The sequence below is a fragment of the Neofelis nebulosa genome, chromosome 13 (genome assembly GCF_028018385.1).
Source record: "Neofelis nebulosa isolate mNeoNeb1 chromosome 13, mNeoNeb1.pri, whole genome shotgun sequence".
NCBI classification, from domain to species: Eukaryota; Metazoa; Chordata; class Mammalia; order Carnivora; family Felidae; genus Neofelis; species Neofelis nebulosa.
In genome coordinates, this window is record NC_080794.1 from 69,500,693 (window position 1) to 69,519,281 (window position 18,589).

The 18,589-nt window shown below is 39.3% G+C and overlaps 1 protein-coding gene across 5 annotated transcripts in view; it reads right to left on the reverse strand.

Annotated features, from left to right (window-relative positions):
- Positions 1–18,589, reverse strand: part of SORCS1 (sortilin related VPS10 domain containing receptor 1) — a 548,833-nt gene that overhangs the window by 275,869 nt on the left and 254,375 nt on the right. For all 5 annotated transcript variants that reach the window (XM_058697716.1, XM_058697713.1, XM_058697717.1 and 2 more), the window contains exon 3: positions 3,340–3,439. In XM_058697716.1, the coding sequence (XP_058553699.1) occupies positions 3,340–3,439 (100 nt within the window). The remainder of the gene's footprint in view (positions 1–3,339; positions 3,440–18,589) is intronic.

The following is an 18,589-nucleotide window of genomic DNA, read 5'->3' on the forward strand; positions in this document are numbered from 1 at the left end:
TGGGAATGCAAGGCAGTTACCCTGATGTCGGTTTTATTCCAATTGTTCCCACTGATGTGAAAAGCAGAGAGACATATCTGGTACAAAAGATGTTAACTTGCTCGATGGCACCCTAGAGACGGAAAAGAATTAATACAACCCTACAAAGGAGTCTGCCTTTATACTGGAGGACGCAGAAGTCCGAGGAGAATTGGAGCGAACTTGAATGCTTTTGTCCTGCATAATTAATTGAGTCTGATATTTCTTTATTTCTTCTTCTTTCTTCACCTTTTTAAAAAAATGTAAACTCTCATTGATTGGGGGAAATACATTCACACTTTAAAATGTTGTGCAGGTACTATGTCTTTGGTTGGAGTATGTCCCTTTTGGTGGGGGGGGGGAATACATATTTCATGGTGATAAATTCACCTCATAAGTAGAGAAACTGTACACAAATATACTGCTATGTCAACATTATTGATTTCTGCACCATTGTAAAGACCTTCATCGTCCTCCAATATTTCTTAAATCTATCAGCGTCTCAGAAAGTGACCCTGAAGGCCTCATTTATCTGTACAGGAAAAGATCCTTCGGCTCAGGTTCACCCTTAAATGGTGTGAATGAAACAGTGCAGGCCCGCCTCTGCTTCTAGAAGGTAAGAGGCCCGGAGAAAGCTGTTCTCTCAGTCACGGACAATGACTTCTCTTTCTCTGGAAATAGGGTCTGCCAAGTTTTAATTTTAGCTAAATGCCATGGCCGGTGACTTTTCACATTCTTGCAGATAACAACAGACTAAGTGTGCAGCGGCTGATGCTGCACACTGAGGGACGTGAGTGGATCGGAGGGCAGGGCTCCTGGCTGTGTTCCCTCTAAGCTTCCCTTCCCACCTTAGGAGCCACACCTGGGCTTGAGAGGCTCCTTTTTCAAGCTCTGCTCCTGCCGACAATGTTGGAGCCACTTGCTCTGCTGCTACAGAAAATCCTATGTTCACACTCAGTAGTTGGCATCTTTTTTTTTTTTTTTTTTTTTAATAATATGCCTCTCTAACAGCATCAGTAAAACAGGGACGTATCACTAGATTAGAACAATTCTGAAAACAATTTTGAGGTCTCTTTCAGCTATAAATTCCTTTGTTTTTGCATCTATCACTTTGCAAAGGGGAACATGTAAATGTCACACCCAAAGTCATCTGTTAGGTGGAAACAGAGTCAAAGGAACTTTCAATGACAGAAAGTCACATTCCATTTATTACTAGAATACAGGACCTTTGAGGGTGGAAGAGTGATTTATTTCTCTTTGTATCCTGTGATGCCCACAGATTGTTGACTCTTAAATGAAATTAATTAAAAACGTGAAAGTGGAGGAAAAATCAATAGGGGATATAAGAATTGATTCAAAGCTAACCAACAACTAAATCTCATTATAAAACTAAAGGATATAAGTTCAGTTGCTCACTTTAGGACTGTATACAGTAGGTCAAATTGTTTGGATGTAATTGCTGATGATGGACCAGTAATTGGCCAGTGAGGGGAAGAAGGAATGTTCAACATACACCTCTACATCCGTGACGTTGACATTACTGAGCTATGCTGTTCAGCATTGGGGCCATCAGCCACAGGTGGTTTTTTACATTTAAGTTAAAGGGAAATTAGATTTAAAACCCAGTTCTTCAGTCACACCAGCTATATTTCAAATACTCAATAGCCACAAGTGGTTAATGTCTCAGGTGGTGGACAGATTAAAGGCACATTGCTATCATTACAGAAAGGTCTACTGAACATTTCTATTTAGGGAGGATAGTCACTACTATGACTTCTAATAATTATATGAAGGAGGAGGAAGAGGCAGATGAGAAACAAATAATAAAGAGAAGACATTGATAAGAGCCTTAACTGTTCTGTCCTAAACACCTGAAATGCCTCATTTCATATGATAGTTACCACTATTCATATGAGGCAGGAATTGTAATTACCCCTGTTTTAAATTCTATGACACTGCTTGGAGACATTAAGTAAATCACCATAGTTTATACACTTGTTAACTGGTTTAGCTGGGTTTGCATTCAAGCCAGATGACGCCAGAGTCTATTTACACTGCTTCTACTGAAGCACTTGAAATGCTTAGGGCCAGAGGGAATGTTACACTTGACAAAACTGGTTCTCAATCCTAGATACATACCAGAAGCATCCAGGGAGCTTGCTCAAAGTACAGTTACCTGGGCCCTAATCCAGAGCAATGGGGGTAAGACCAGGGCTTGCACATTTGGGAATCGACTAGTGCTTTGGATATGCAGCCAGGGTTGAGGAATGATGGTTGAGAGATGTTCTCATCTACCTCCCATAGTTCAGATAACAGAACGCAGAACCTAGCCCAGGTCACTAACACTTAACTATTGACATATCTAAAGCGAGAACCTGGCTATCAGTGCTACCATCATAAAAAAAAATATGGCTTATGACATATTAATGGACAACAATTTTCTATTTCCGGATGGATACTGTTATTTCATGCAGTTCGCACAACACTTAGAAACCGTATGTCAGAATTCAGAATCTGACAATGCAAGTTTACAAACACCAAAGAAGGGATGTGGTGCCGCTCTCTCCTCCTGAGACAAATAAGTCTTTATCATTTAGAAGCAAATGTTTTCTTCTTCGAGAAAGTCACGTCTCTTTCGGAAAAGCAGATAAACCCTCTCACTAGGAGCAGCAAAATGCAGAGGCAACAGTACGGCTGACAACCAAGAAACCTGAATTCTAGTTCCTGTTGCACCCATAACTCTGCAATGGGGCAAAGCATTACCTTGCACTGAACCTTAATTTTTCTCATCTAGAAAATTAGGGTGCAGTTTATGACAATCTCCATGGTTCCTTCCAGCAGGGCCTCCATTCTGACATTTGTATGCAGGCTGAACACACTTTAGAAATTAAATGCCCAACCTGCTACCAGAGGACCCATTCACTTCAATTCTATGTAATTTACTCACGTCAGGGGAAAACAGGGGCACTTCAAAGGGAGACCCCCACCTCTTTTTCTATCTTGTCAAGGCTGCTTCTGATTCTCGTGACTGGTCGGAGCTCTTGCAAGAGAGTCAGCAGTATCCACTCAAGGATTCCTTGGAGCTGCCTTTCAGAAATGGTAATGATATGCCTACCTCTCACCCTCCTACGTTCACAGCTGTTGCTCTGGGAATTATGAGAAGTCAGACATTTTACCCCCTTAACATCCATCAACTCATCTTTACACCTCTCCTCCCAGATTAATGGTAAAATCATGGATTTTTAGCTAGCTAGAGAGGCTAGCCAACCAAGATACAAGTCACGTCATGAAGAAACAGTGCACCGAATATACATATCTTACCTTACGCTTGTTGGTAGGACACACGTAGAGATAGCTTAAAATTGTTTTCAACCCAACTTTATCATTCAGCTTCTCATAGGTTGTTCCATAATCAGTTGACCTATAATTCAAAAGGAGCATTAATGAGGACAGAAGTATACGTCACTTGGCCGCTTGTCAGTATAATGCATGTTTTACATAGTAGAATGGCTCTCAGGAGGTTTCTAGATGATTCATGTAGTATATAATGATGCTTAATTATGTACACAGTGGCATCATGTGAGTGGTTAACATTTGCATTTAAATTGAATTGGTAAAAATTAAAACTCCATCTCTTTACTGCTCCTTAATGTACGTACTCTGCATATAATATGTGGTTGGTTTTTAAAGATTAAGAGATGAGAGTGTCTCTTGAATTGACCACATAAATGAAGAGTTTTGGCAGATTTGACATTTTCAAACTTTTGCTTTATGTCTGGCACCGTGGAAAAGCAGGTTCTCATGATTTATCTACAAATCGTGTTTCCTTTCATGAGTCATAGAATATATGGTGGATCAGTCCCTTCAAAGGTCATTCAGTCTTTTCTTGTTATTTAAGAGTAAGAAAACATCTTAATAATAAGTGAAATTTCACAATCTTATTTGGTGGCCTTTTCTGCTGTTAAGCAACCTTCAGCTGGGAGGACATTACTTCTTGGCACTGACCCTATCTATTTTGGAGATTCTCTCATCTTTATCTAGCCCTTGGTCAATAACTTATTAATTCTGACTGAATCAATAGGCTTTAATCACCTTCTCTATCAAAGTTTATTACATATTTCAGAATTGTAATCTTATTAGATCATTACAACCGCGTACAGGAGGGAATATTATCTCTATTTCAAGTAAGAGGTTGACAGAATTTAAGTGACCTATTCAAAGAAAACAGCTGACAAATTGCCAGCTAGTATTTGAATCCAGGTGTTCTGGCCCTAAGTCCCGCATTACTTCTATTAAACCACAGTTTGTTTGTTTCTTTGTTTAAAATGAAGGAAACGTAATTTCCTCTTTGCCTTCTTTTTACATATAGGAGATTTCCAATTCATTCATTCATTCATTCATTCATTCATTCACATTTGTAGAACTAAAATGTACCAAACCTGTGCTATGTACCAGGGTGCAATACATTGCCCCATTCTCAAAATCTAACAACTTTATTTGAGAGGCAGAAATATAAGGTTATCATGTATTAACTTCAATGTTACAGACAAGAATTAACAAGGCTTAGGGGTGCCTGGGTGCCTTAGTCAGTTGAGCATCCGACTCTTCATTTCAGCTCAGGTTATGATCTCACTGTTTGTGAGATCAAGCTCCTGACAGCATGGAGCCTCCTTAGAATTCTCTCTCTTCCTCTCTTTCTGCCCCTCCCCTGCTCGTGCACGCTCTCTTTCCCTCTCAAAATACATAAATAAACATTTTTTAAAAAAGAATTAACAAGGCTTAGAAAATAAAGTTGGTGTAATTGGACACATAGAAATGTAACTATTTTAATTAATCTTTGATATTAATAGAAGATACAAATCTCTACAGGTCATGAAGACTACATAGAAGGCGTTTGTGTTAACAGCCGCATCATCACATATTAAGAACCCACCCTGGACCAGGCACTGGAGCAAGAAAGCTGTATACATGATCTTGGAATTAAGGAATTAACAATTTATTCTGGCTGGGGATCCAGGGCATTTTATCCCTAAAATTTATACACATATAAACTATATATATGTATATATATATATATATATATATACAAATATAAATGCATGTATATAACTATATACTATATTTTAATATAAATATTATCTATAATCTTATATAATTTATTATATAATATTTATAATTCATAATATAAATCATAATGTTTTATATAATAAAATATCTACAAATATCATAGAAACATTATAATGTATATCTATAATTATCTGTCATACCTATCTAATAATTATCTATAAATAAACATTATAGCTATATTATTATATAACAAACTATATACTTTATATTATAAGTATTATATAATAATTAAATACAATTCTCTAATAGTCAACACTTTACAGAGTTTAGATGAAGCTCCAAATCAGTGAAGATTCGGGTATTATGTAAAGTTTCTTGGAAGAACTAATGCACTTGAAAATGGAAAATGGGTAGAGCTTTAGGAAAGGGAAGTAATCAGAGCATGATGAACTAGAAGGCACCTTGTGTTACCCAAATAAATAACTGGCTTTCTTCTGGACCAGCCTGTTCTCTAGCCCATTCAAACAAACATTGGCTTGATAGCCAAGAATATTTGAAGAGCAATCAAAGCTTTCACAGATCTTATCCATGAACTACAGCACACTTCTTTAGATCTTCCTTCCATATTCATCTTTTTCCCTTCAAACTCACGCTGATATGAAATTTCCTCCAGCTCTCTCAAAAACTTCTAAGACTGCTTTCTCCACTTGCCCAATCTTGGTGTTTGGTGTATCCACCCCCCCCCCCCCCAATCCTAACCAGGCCTTACTAGATCAACGTCATCTCTTTCTTACGACTTTCTTGTCTCTAAAATTTCACTAGCCTTTCTCTAGCTCCTTTCTTCAGATTACTTCTTCTAATCATTATTTTGAACAATACTCACAAGAACAAACAAATAGATGCAAAATCTATCATGGGGGTGGCTATGCCAGGGGGACAGGGTGTGCTACACTGACAGGTGCTGCCTAGCCATAGGTGGACATCAGTAGGACAATGTTGGAGATGAGAGAATGGTTCAGTTTTACTGGTGGGATAATGGAAATGGAGGCCAGAGAAGTAGGAACAAATCTATAGAGGGGCAATAATGAGTTTCTCATCATTTTTACCAACTCAACCCTTAAGATAGTCAATGAATATGTTTACATTCAAAAAGTATACTTTACAGGGCAAATGAGGATGATCCCTTAAGGACACTACATGGACTCACTCGTGTGTGTGTGTGTGTGTGTGTGTGTGTGTGTGTCTGTGTGTGTGTTTAGCTGAATCTCAATGTAATGACAATAATAGAGTTACTAGCTTACATAAACATTGGTAACTTTTTTTCAGAGAGTTTACAGTATGTTATTGGATATTTTCTTTTTATTATAACATCAGCAGTACAGATCCTTCAAGGTATCTGCCATTACTGTTTAATGCCATCTCTTGCCCCTTGATTTTTCAAAGCTCAGAAACTGAATAAAAATTTGTTAATTCTCAATTTCAGCAGAGCTGCATGTTTAGGCATTATGACATCATAATAACTGATAGATGGAGAGAGGGGAAAAAAATGATGCATTTCTACACCCACAAAACAGGACATACTAGCAAGTGTTCAAGGTTGTCCCACAGAACTAGAATTAGATGGAGTGTTACATGTGTCCTGGGTAAAACTAACAATCAGCCAGGATAGATTGGTTCAAGGGTACATAAATAAAAATCTTTACTATTTCCAAACCAATTAGTAAATAGTTACTGCACTAAGTTCTCTGAGTAGCACTTCTGACAGCCTTACCACATGGACTCTCCCTTGGAGGCCTCCTAGATTTCCTCACAGTCCAGCAACCAAAAGATTGAAAGCTGGCACAGCAGAGGTCCTCAAGAAACTTGCTCAGCGCTAAGATGAGCACCTGCTCTGATTGGTTAGTGCTCATGCCAATCAGACTGAGCCCTGGTGGAGGAGACAGTGACCTTGGAGAAGGCACTGCACCCTGGAAAGCAATTCCTAGTGCCCATTTGCAAACTCTCCTTCGTAGCTAACAGATGCTTACAGTTATCCTAACATGGTCAACAGTGGGGACTGCAGCCCCCTAGGGACCTGGGCTCTGAAAGAACGGATGAGAGACAGACAGTTGAGCAGCAGGCTGGCTGGTGAGCCAATATACTGGCTGGTAAATATTTTAAGTATCATTCCTAGCTATGAGGGAGAGGAGTGTTATCCAAGATCAAAAAAAAAAAAAAATAGGAAATGCTTTATTAGGCAAAATTTAATGTTCCTTTGCTTCAGAACATATAAATTTTATTATTCTCACACACATGTATCTATTTTTCTAGTTTAATATATACTGTGAACCTCTTAAATGCATATTCCATGAAGCATTTTCCAAACATATTTGATTACAAGATTCCTTCTTGAAAGATAGCTAATTAAATTAGTGTTCTGAGCAACATGCTTTGGAAAAGCATATCAAAGGCAAAAAATAAAAAGCAAAAGATTATGAATCTTGGTTTTATAAGAAAAGGAGAACAATAAAAATATTTAAACAAATCAAATCTTCAGAGAAAAGTGCCAGCCTATGCTAATAATAAAGTGATTGCTGTTACAATATCCAAATTATAGAAAGAGCCTAAATGTCCATCAACTGAAGAATGGATAAAGAAGATGTGGTTTATATATACAACGGAATAATACTTGGGAATGAGAAAGAATGAAATCACACCATTTGCAGCTGTGTGGATGGAACTGGAAGGTATTATGCTGAGTGAAATAAGTCAGTCAGAGAAAAACAGGTATCATATGTTTTCACTCATATGTGGAACTTGAGAAATTTAACAGAAGACCATGGGGGAAGGGGAGCGGGGAAAAAAAGGTACAGAGAGGGAGGGAGGCAAACCATAAGAGACTCATAAGTAGAGAGAACAAACTGAGGGTTGATGGAGGGGTCGGGGAGAGGGGAAAATGGGGGATGGGCATTGAGGAGGGCACTTGTTGGGATGAGCACTGGGTGTTGTATGTAAGCAATGAACCACGGGATCAACCCCAAAAACCAAGAGCATGCTGTACACACTGTATGTTAGCCAATTTGACAATAAATTATATTAAAAAATAATAATAAAGTTTTAAAAAGTGACTGCTGCTGTCAAGGCCAAAAAAAAAAAAAGTAATGTTAAAAAAATATAACACGCAGAGATGTATTTAAGATGCAATAGAAACAGCCTTGACTTCTCAACTTGTATCATTTTTTAAAACATTCAAAGCAATTTTTTTCAAGTTCTGTTTATAGGTTGACTTATATACAGATGAAAAACAGGCTTTCTGTCAACACCTATGCTGTGCAAGAAAAAGCTGAAAACTTAAAAAAATAAGCATTCCAGGAAAGTAAATATGCAAGTGATTAAATCAAGGTGCCATTGGTTTTGCTTTTGATCCTTAATCCTTACACTACCTTTTTGCAAACATCTCTTAAATAGTGACTTTTAGAGCATTTGAAAGTATGTCTTTATTTAAGTGTTTACTATATTCGAAGAGCTGAAATGAGTTTCCTTGATGGATGGAGAAAGCACATTCAGTGTATGGCCCCACCTACCTTCCCAGAGACCTTATGATCTCTTTCAGAGGGTAGTGTCCCATCACACTCAAAGAAGGTAAGGACACACAGCATGACTAGTTTCCACAGAAGTGGTCAAAATAAAATGTGCGATTGTATTTCCTGTGCTATAATCTGATACCATCAAATGAGATAATAAATAAGCACAGAATCATTTGTAAACGAAATTAATCCATAAAATCCATTCATTGTGCTGAACACAATGATCGGCATGTAATAGGCAATCTCTAAATGGCAGCTTTTGTTTATTTATCACTAATTTTTTCTTGATTGTTTTTGGTATTCTTTAGCCAGGACTCACCAAAACCCATAACATGAACCCTCAAGAAGAATCCTAGTCACAAAAAATAATTTAGATTTAGCTTTCTTAGAAAATATTCATGAAGTTACTACCATTAAAAAAATAGCATTTATTTATTTTTGGAAACAGAGAGAAACAGAGCATGAGCTGGGGAGGGGCAGAGAGAGAGGGAGACACAGAATCTGAAGCAGGCTCCAGGCTCTGAGCTGTCAGCACAGAGTCTGATGTGGGGCTGGAACCCACTAACCATGAGATCATGACCTGAGCTGAAGTTGGACGCTTAACCAACTGAGCCACCCAGGCACCCCTACAATTTTTTTTAATGTTTATTTATTTTTGAGAGAGACAGAGACAGAATGCGGGTGGGTTGGGGCAGAGAGAGAGGGAGACACAGAATCCGAAGCAGGCTCCAGGCTCTGAGCTGTTAGCACAGAGCCCGACACAGGGCTCGAACTCACAAACTGTGAGATCATGACCTGAGCTGGAGTCGGATGCTCAACTAACTGGGCCACTCAGGTGCCCTCCCTACCATTTTTAAATGTAACCAAATCTAGTCTATCATATTTTAAAGGTTATGTGTGCTAATAGCTTTGTGTGGGCCTCAAATTGGAGGAGTAATGGTAAGAATTAGAATTTGGAAGTGAAAGATCCCACACTCTGCTTCCATAATAACTGTTCCAGGATTTCCACTGTTGAATGGACTATTATGCTTAGGAAACCTAATAGGGAACAAAAATGAGTGTTTATCGGGTGCTTAAAATGTGATCTAAGCTCTTCACATGCAGAATCCCATGAGATCGACACTGATACTAATCACACGTTACAGATAAGGAGAATCCAGGAGTAGAGTCAAACTGCTTAATGCCAGAGAATTTGGAAGATGACTTCTAACTTAACTCCATGCTGTACTGCCTCTCTCAAAAGCCACAAAAGAAAAAGAAAACATATTTACAAAATTTGGCTTAGCATTTCTTTGTAAAAGGAATGTGAACTCAAAATCTTTGATGTTACATGGTGCAGACCAAAACCTGGCTTTTCTTCCTATCAGGTAAAAGGACAGAGGGCCTGCCAGAGAGAACTGATCTTAAGAAAAGCATAAACTGCAAACTGGTGCAGCCACTCTGGAAAACAGTGTGGAGGTCCCTCAAAAAATTAAAAGTAGATCTACCCTATGACCCAGCAATAGCACTGCTAGGGATTTACCCAAGGGATACAGGAGTGCTGATGCACAGGGGCACTTGCACCCCAATGTTTATAGCAGCACTTTCAACAATAGCCAAACTATGGAAAGAGATAAATGTCCATCAACTGATGAATGGATAAAGAAACTGTGGTTTATATACACAATGGAATACTATGTGGCAATGAGAAAGAATGAAATCATGCCATTTGCATTTGCAGCTGTGTGGATGGAACTGGAGGGTATTATGCTGAGTGAAATAAGTCATATAGAGAAAGACAGATACCATATTTTTTCACTCTTATGTGGATCCTGAGAAACTTAACAGAAGACCATGGGGGAGGGGAAGGAAAAAAAAACGTTAAAGAGGGAGGGAGCCAAACCGTAAGACACTCTTAAAAACTGAGAATAAACTGAGGGTTGATGGGGGGTGGGAGGGTGGGGAAAGTGGGTGATGGGCATTGAGGAGGGCATCTGTTGGGATGAGCACTGGGTGTTGCATGGAAACCAATTTGACAATAAATTTCATATTAAAAAATAATAAAAATAAAATAATTTTAAAAATAAAAAAAAGAAAAACATTAAAAAAGCCTCTCACAATGATAAGAGAAGGTATGTCTTTCATCCACCCTAGCTCCTAGTAAGGTTAGAAAAATGGAAAAAGTAAGTGGGTCAACTTGTTAATTATTTGACAATGTCTCAGGAAGACTACCAAGATGCCATAGCTTAAGAGAAAGATTAAATACTTGGAGTCAAACAGAAGTGGACACAGAAACTCAGTAGCTGAGTAACCAGTCAGTGCCTGGTTTCCTGAACAAATAAACTTCAGACTTCCTTTGGACAAGCCATATTTACTTATTTATCTAACAAGTTGGTGATAGAATAGATATCTAACTCTTAATCTCCCTGCCTTCTCTGCCTGCCCCTGCCCTCGCCCACTCCAGCCTTGTTATTCCATGTATCTGGAAAGCTCTTTCCCCAAATGGCCCCTCATTTCTCTCGGAACATCAGTCATCCTGTATCAAATAGCATCTTCCCACACCCCCAGCACACTCAATCCTCCCTGGCCTCTTTTATTTTCTCTCCATAGTATTTATCCCCATCTGATAGATTTCTACTTACTTTTTTATTTTCTATCTTCCCCCACCAGAATGAAAACTCCATGAGAGTAGAAAAGATGTCTGTTTTGTTCACTTCTATCTCCCTAGCTTTCAGAGGAGTGCCCCGGACACATCAGGCACTCATAATTTGTTCTTGACTGACCGGCTGACTCAGTGGAAGCTTGCTTCTCTTGTGTGGTCAGTTGGACTTCTACGGAGTCAAAATTAAGAAGCTTGCATAATCTGGCCAGGGTGCTGCAGTCTTGCTATTAACAGAGTCAATCGGCTGTGTGGGGTACCATGGGACTAGCATTGGGAGCATGTTCTATGCTCCTCTCCTTGTTAATTAAGAAGCGCTTGCCTAGCATCTTAGACTACTTGAAGTGCCAGAAGGGCAGGGGGCTTATGTTTGGTCAGCCCCAAATCTCCAGGACTCAGGACAGTGCTGGCACATCAGGTGTCTTCTCCATATGGAAGGTGAATGAATGCATGAAGCCTGATGGACACTCAATGAACCAAGAATGAGTCAGACTACTTCTTCAAAAAGCTTTAGAGAGTATCCAAATAACCTGACCTCCTCCTCCTCTCCCTTCAGACCCCAGAGAGGTAACATGCCCTATCCCAGACCCATCAAGCCATACTTCCAAGGTCACAAAGCAAAGACTTGAGCTGTAGAGGGAAGCCTGGGGACAGGAAGCAAGGAAGCATAGGAGCATTACTCAAATCGGTGCCAATGAGATATCCTGAAAGTGGAACAACATTCACCTCTAAATCAAGGAGCTGCGGCTTCTGTGTTTTGTTTCTTTCCTAAAATCATTAAGAGCAGCCACTTTCATTGCTCCTCATGCATTTGGCGGCATAAAAATAGCTTCCAAAGCCAAAGGCGCATTGGCTGCATCGCAGACACTGCTCCTTAATAACTTAGGATGCATGAGGTTAAAGCAGTGAGGATAATTTAGGGTTTGGAAAATGTTTGCGAGTGAGTCGACATTTAAATAACTTCATTATCATGCATTGACAGATTTTTTTAACCTGTCAGTGCAACTGATATTTCTATTACCACGTTATAACAAACCCCTGCACATTTTAAATACAGTAACCAGATTCCATTAGTCTACCCACTGTCAAGAAAATATCTCCAAATCCATTTTTCATAATACCTCAAGAATATAATAGGCAATCTACATCAAACGATGACGTGGACCTGAAGGAAATTGTCTCCTGCTTTCTAAGGATTCTGCCGTGAAATACGTTTGCCTGTCAGCCTAAACGTATCATTTAAACGTGCTGCTGAGACGTTATGGTACATCCTGAGCTGAACAAGCTTCCCTCTGTTTCTTGGATACCCTGAGCTTCTCAGGTTAATTGGCAGAGTTAGAGAGAAGGGGGTTAAACAGTAGATTTAGGGACAGGAACAGCAGCGTGCTATAAAGATATTTCCACTCTGCCAGAGGTCACGGGATTTCCAATTTATTTTGATCTGGAATTTTTTTTAAAGTTATTTTTTATATGTAAGGGATGGGTACCCTTGTGTCCATAAGGTATAAAAGTTCTTGCTCATCTTTCTGGTCTTTCGGTGCCATTGTCTTCTTTTCCTTGTGGGATTATCACATTGTGTTCCTGAAGTTTCTTTCTAGCCACACAGGGCAGTTGAGGTAAGAACCCAGAATGCATTTCAATGTGACTCTATGTATCACGGAAAGGAAAGGGCGGCAATGTAGTAAACAACACATTTCCACACATGCTTCTGCTGGGGGTAATAAGACCGTCGGTCTATAATACAGCGAACACCAAATACAGGGGTTACTTTCGCCTCTGAAATATCTTTAGATTCATCTTTCGAGCATAAAAATAACTAAAACTTGAATTTTAGCTACTTTAAGTTGTCAGGTAACACTGATACCTGGGTCTCTATTTTGGCTATATATTGTATTGAAACTGTCAATGCTCACAGTTTTCTGTGTTAATATAGACTGTGCTCTCCAAAGGCAGGAGTAGTTCGTATTTACCCTTTCAACCTTCTTTCTGCCCATTTCTCTTTTCAAGGCTGGATTCAAACATCCCTTCCTTCACTGAACTTTCTCACATCCCTCTGCAGAACGGAGCTCAGACTCAACTGAACATCTCCTATGTTGTTTCTATATTCTGCCATGTATAACCTTGCCTGGTTCTCCTCTCCCCATCTGATACCACCGACTAGAGAGCACAGTTCATTTATACTTACTCTTGTGTTTCTCTCCAACATGACAGCTACTTCTTGAAATCTAGAACGGGCTCAAATCATGTTGCTGAGTGAATTGAACCCCACCTCTCTTAAATGTTCTCCCGTCTTATCAGAAAATATAATTGGAGAAATTCCACATTTGGTTTTTGTATTTCTTTTTGGAGGGTAAGGGGGCAAGGAAATTTCCGGGCTACCACGCCCTGAGTTTATGTCAGGCAAGAGTCATTAAGAGACATAAATATAAGAGAATTTAGGGGCTTACTTAGGGAGAACTCATACAAATGTGTACATAGAATGTATTATGCATTATTAATGTATTCTGTATAAATATGGCAATGGAAAACATAACATATTTATTAGTTACACAAAGATAAATTTAGGAGGGGAGGCATGTCTGTTCAGCTTTACTGAGGGCTCTCTCTTCTGATAGGACCCTAATCCTCAGGCATTTCTGATCCATTGCACAGGGCATCTATCCTCATGCTGAGGCCACATCTTCACAGGCTGCGTTACCACACACTCATAACTACTTGCCAAATTGTTTATGAATAATAATACTGAACACTGACTGAATGATGAAAACATACCACACTCTGGCTGAGCACTTTACAAGGATTGGCTCACTCAATTCTCATGGCACTCCATGAGTTAAGCACTGGTATGATTTACATCTTACGGACGAGGAAATCAAGACTTAGAGAGGATGACTGACTTTCCCAATGCTACATGGCAACAGAGCCCGATTCAGACCCAGGCAGTGAGTCCCTAAAGCCAGCATGCTTAACACAAAGATGTAGCAGCTTATGCACTGGAGTTGTGCTCTTTCTAAGGAAGATAGTCTGGGGGAGAAAAAGAGATGGTATTTCCCAGTGAAGCACACGGAACTTAGGTCACCTGCCTCTCACACAATCAACCGCCACTGTATAATATCCGCCAGTTTTCATCCTCAAGCCAATTTTGTGTTTGAATAAGGACCCCTTAGCCCAAGCATGTAATAAACTAAGACTCCAGAGGTATTGATGGTACCAGGGGCCACGATGGACTTTCGCCCTGGTTGTGTAGAGTGTCAGACAGGAAATGGCACGTATGTGTGTGTGTGTGTGTGTGTGTGTGTGTGTGCACACACACACACACACATATGTATATATATTACTTCTTTTACCATCCTTGTCAGTAAAAGAATTTGAGCTGCAATTGCTTATTGTCACATGTGATTTCTGCCAGAGTGCTTTACTCTCGTACATGACACGCTGTTTTGCTAAAGAAGCACTATATCTGTCCTGCCCTGGGAATATGCAAACTTTAGTAAATGTTTCATTCATTGTGAATGAAGCCAATGTTACTCGGTCCTCCTAGCCCTTCAATCAGCACATGCATATGAAACTTGTGAAAAAAATGTATTCTGGAAGCCTAAGCAGCTACACATTTAGCAGTGACAATGGGCTTGACTTGATTCCCTGATATTAAATGATCCAATTATCCTGAGGTGTGAGTTGTTCTCTGGGTGTCATGGTCTAGGGTCAGATTGTCAGGTTTTTTGTTTGTTATTTTGTTTTGTCCCCCCCCCCCCCATAGGTGGAAGGAACTGCAGCCTCACATGATGGTGCATAACTGAGCTCTTGCTACCTTCAGTATCCTAACCGTTAAGTGACTGAGAAATGAATGGGTGCTTCTCCATGTGTAATTGGAGAGGACTGGACTAGCTGATCTCTAGCCTTGTTTTCTAACATTCAAGAATTCCTGTAGTTGGAGGAGTATGGGGGAACTCTGATTCACAGAGGAGCCAACAACATACTTCTGAGAAGTAAAGCTTAGAGAAAACTCTCATCCCCAAATTGTAGGAGACAGCCAGGGGTTGGAGTGTTAAGATGGAGGTATATCCTTCGCCTGTTATATCTTGTCTATTTTCTTTTTAGTTTCTTCAAAAGTGAAATGACTGAGCCTGGTCAGAAAACATAGTTTGTTCATTGTTGCATATCATTGCAGTATAATATCACCATTTTTTTGGGGGGGGGTCCTTGTTACCTTCAGGAGAACTAAAAATGCTACACTGTTAGAACTTCAATAAGGTCTTAGAGATGGTTTCATCTCTATTCAATTATTTCCTTCCTTCTTTCCTTCCTACCTTCTTTCCTTCCTCCCCCTCCTTCTTCCTTCCTTCCTTCTTTTTCTCTTTCTTTCTTTCTTTCTTTCTTTCTTTCTTTCTTTCTTTCTTTCTTTCTTTCTTTCTTTCTTTTTCTCTTTCTTTTTTTCTTTCTTTCTTTCTTTCTTTCTTTCTTTCTTTCTTTCTTTCTTTCTTTCTTTCTTTCTTTCTTTCTTTCTTTCTCTTTTCTTTATTTCCCTTCCCTTCCCTTCCCTTCCCCTCCCCTCCCCTCCCTTTCCCTTCCCTTCCCTTCCCTTCCCTTCCCTTCCCTTCCCTTCCCTTCCCTTCCCTTCCCTTTCCTTTCCCTTCCTTCCTTCCTTCCTTCCTTCCTTCCTTCCTTCCTTCCTTCCTTCCTTCACAGTGGAAGAGTTTAAGCCCTATTCTATGCATTCAACAGATAGGGAACTATCCTCATTGAAACACCTGTGGTCTGTCCCAACCCATCAAATCTCTTCACACACACACACACACACACACACACACACACACAGCCTAGTCTCCCTGTTTTACTAACTCTTTAACATTTTCAAACAACTTCTGGGGATCAATAAAGGAGTTTCCACATAGTGGAATAAGCCCAGCCTTATGATTCTGCAGACAAAGGAGCTAAGAGTCAGGAGTAAAGCAAGTCAAGCATTCAATTGAGTCTCAAGTCATGAAGAGAACCCAGGTTTTCTGATTCTCATACCAAGACACTTCTCAGAATTACAGGTTATCAAATATGCAAAAGTACTTAAATCTCATCAGAGAAAAAAAAAATCACTTTATAAAAGCCTATCCTTCTTAGAATCACTTAATAGTGTAAAGAAGGGACATAATATTATATGTGAAAAAGCTGTTTCTCCCCCAAAACAAAACAAAGAAACAGAGGCTTAGATGTTTAAGAACCTTATACAACTGTACTTTGGAATCATACCAAATTGAATTTATGATTACATTTGGGAAAGGAGCGGGACTAGAGCTGGAGTCAATCAAAGAGGATATTAAAAAAAAATTAAATTACATACAATACAAAGAAAGTACTCCGGTGTCCCTCATGGAATAAACAAACACAAAACCCAGAAACACTTCAATCACTGATGTGTACTCTGTCCAGTCTGCCTACAGTGATATATAAGTGACCCACAAGCAAAATCCCTTCAACAAAATCTGGATCGTCCAGTTGACTGGGGATGGACTTTTAACCTATGCTATTACTCCAGACCACACTGACATCCACAAGCACCCAGGAGAATTTCCAGGTCCCACTGCCCTCAGATTTTCTGATTTTATTTAAAAAGCAAAGTAATCTAGGAAAAACTGGCAGTCCCATCCATGATCTTAAAATAGCCCCTTCCCTGAATTCTTACATACTATAAATTAAAACACTCACATCCTTCTTGGCTCACATCTTTCTGTAGCACTGATGGTACCTGAATGCTTGGTAACAGGGGCTACAAAATGTTCACCAAAAGTCCAAAACTGATTCCTCATAACCAGGCATAATGTGTAGCTACCATGAAGTTAATCTAATTATTAGAAATAGTATAGCAAGCAATACAGTGCCATGGTCCATTCATTCACTCAAATAACAATTATTTAGGTGATGTTGTGTCTCCCATGTTCCAGGCCTCATCCTGAGCCCTGGAAATAAAAGAGACAAATGAAAAAAATACAAAATTGCTAAAATTTTGTGAAGCCTAAATTCCAGTGGGGAGAGACAGATTATAAACATATATGCAAACGTATAAATTTTCAATTGACGGTAAATACCATGAAGTAAAATAAGAGAGTTAGGAGGACCGAGAGTGAACATGGCATGTGCCACTTTACATAGAAAGTCCTCTTTGATAAGGCATTTGAGAATAAATCAGAATCATAGAAGGTGGGCAGGTGTATATGTTGGGAAAGAGTGTTACGAACAGTGGGGAAAAACAAGTACCAGGGCATTAAATGAGGTCCGAGTACGTGACTCGGAAAGGAGGTGAGCACGTCTACAGCAAAGGCTATAAACAAGGAGGAGAGTGCTAACACAGTTGGCCCCTCATGAAGACGATAGCACCTAGACCACACTGAGCCTTGCATGCCATGATAAGCTTTTGGAAGGTTCTGAGAAGGGCAAGCATTATATTACTAACATTTTCATAGAACAAAGGTTCTGGATTTACACTTGGGAGCTTACTGTCCCTGTCTGTATAAAGGGGCTATAAATGGTATCTGTTTCTCATTGGGTTGTTGGAAGGGTCAGAGAAGATGCTCCCTGAAAAGTTTTTGGTGTAGCAAGAAATCCTTTTTCAATGCAAGCAGTTATTATTGTGGTTGGTGGTTAGTTTCAGAGAATTTGCTTCCAAGGAACAGAGTAAGGAGATATAATCTGAAGCTGCAAAGGATGAAAATTATATAGAACATAATAGATCACTGACTTAGAACAACTTATCTTAAATCCTGAAGGAAGAAAAAAAAACAAAGAAAAATGTAAAGGGAAGTGAGATGCAGCATGGTTTCTTAAAACAGATCATTTTTAGAAGATATTCAGCAAGAAAATGATGGGACCTGTGTAATTTGTAGGTTGGACTTTAGGAAATCAAACACTTGAAAGCAGGTTTTACCCTCAAAAAACATCAGAAAACACTGCTTGCTGCAGCTGAGAGGGTGGCATATTATTCTGGAACATTCAAATTAGTTCTGGATGGAACTTACGCCTGATACCCTAACCCAGACTCTTCCTAAAATATTTTGGTCCTGTAACTTCTTATTTCTCAACCTCCAATGCCACCCAAATTAATTTTCTACACATAGCCCTGCTTTTTACATTCCTACTTCTTCACATTGTAATTTTCTCATTCTCTCAAAAATAATGTCCTCTAATTCACCTCCATTAAGCACCGTTTTCAAGTTTCAATAGCTGGCTCCAGTTTCTAATTGCACCAATAACTCCTTCAACTCAAGGCCTTTACTCTTCTCTCACTTCGGAACACTTAGTGTTTATACGC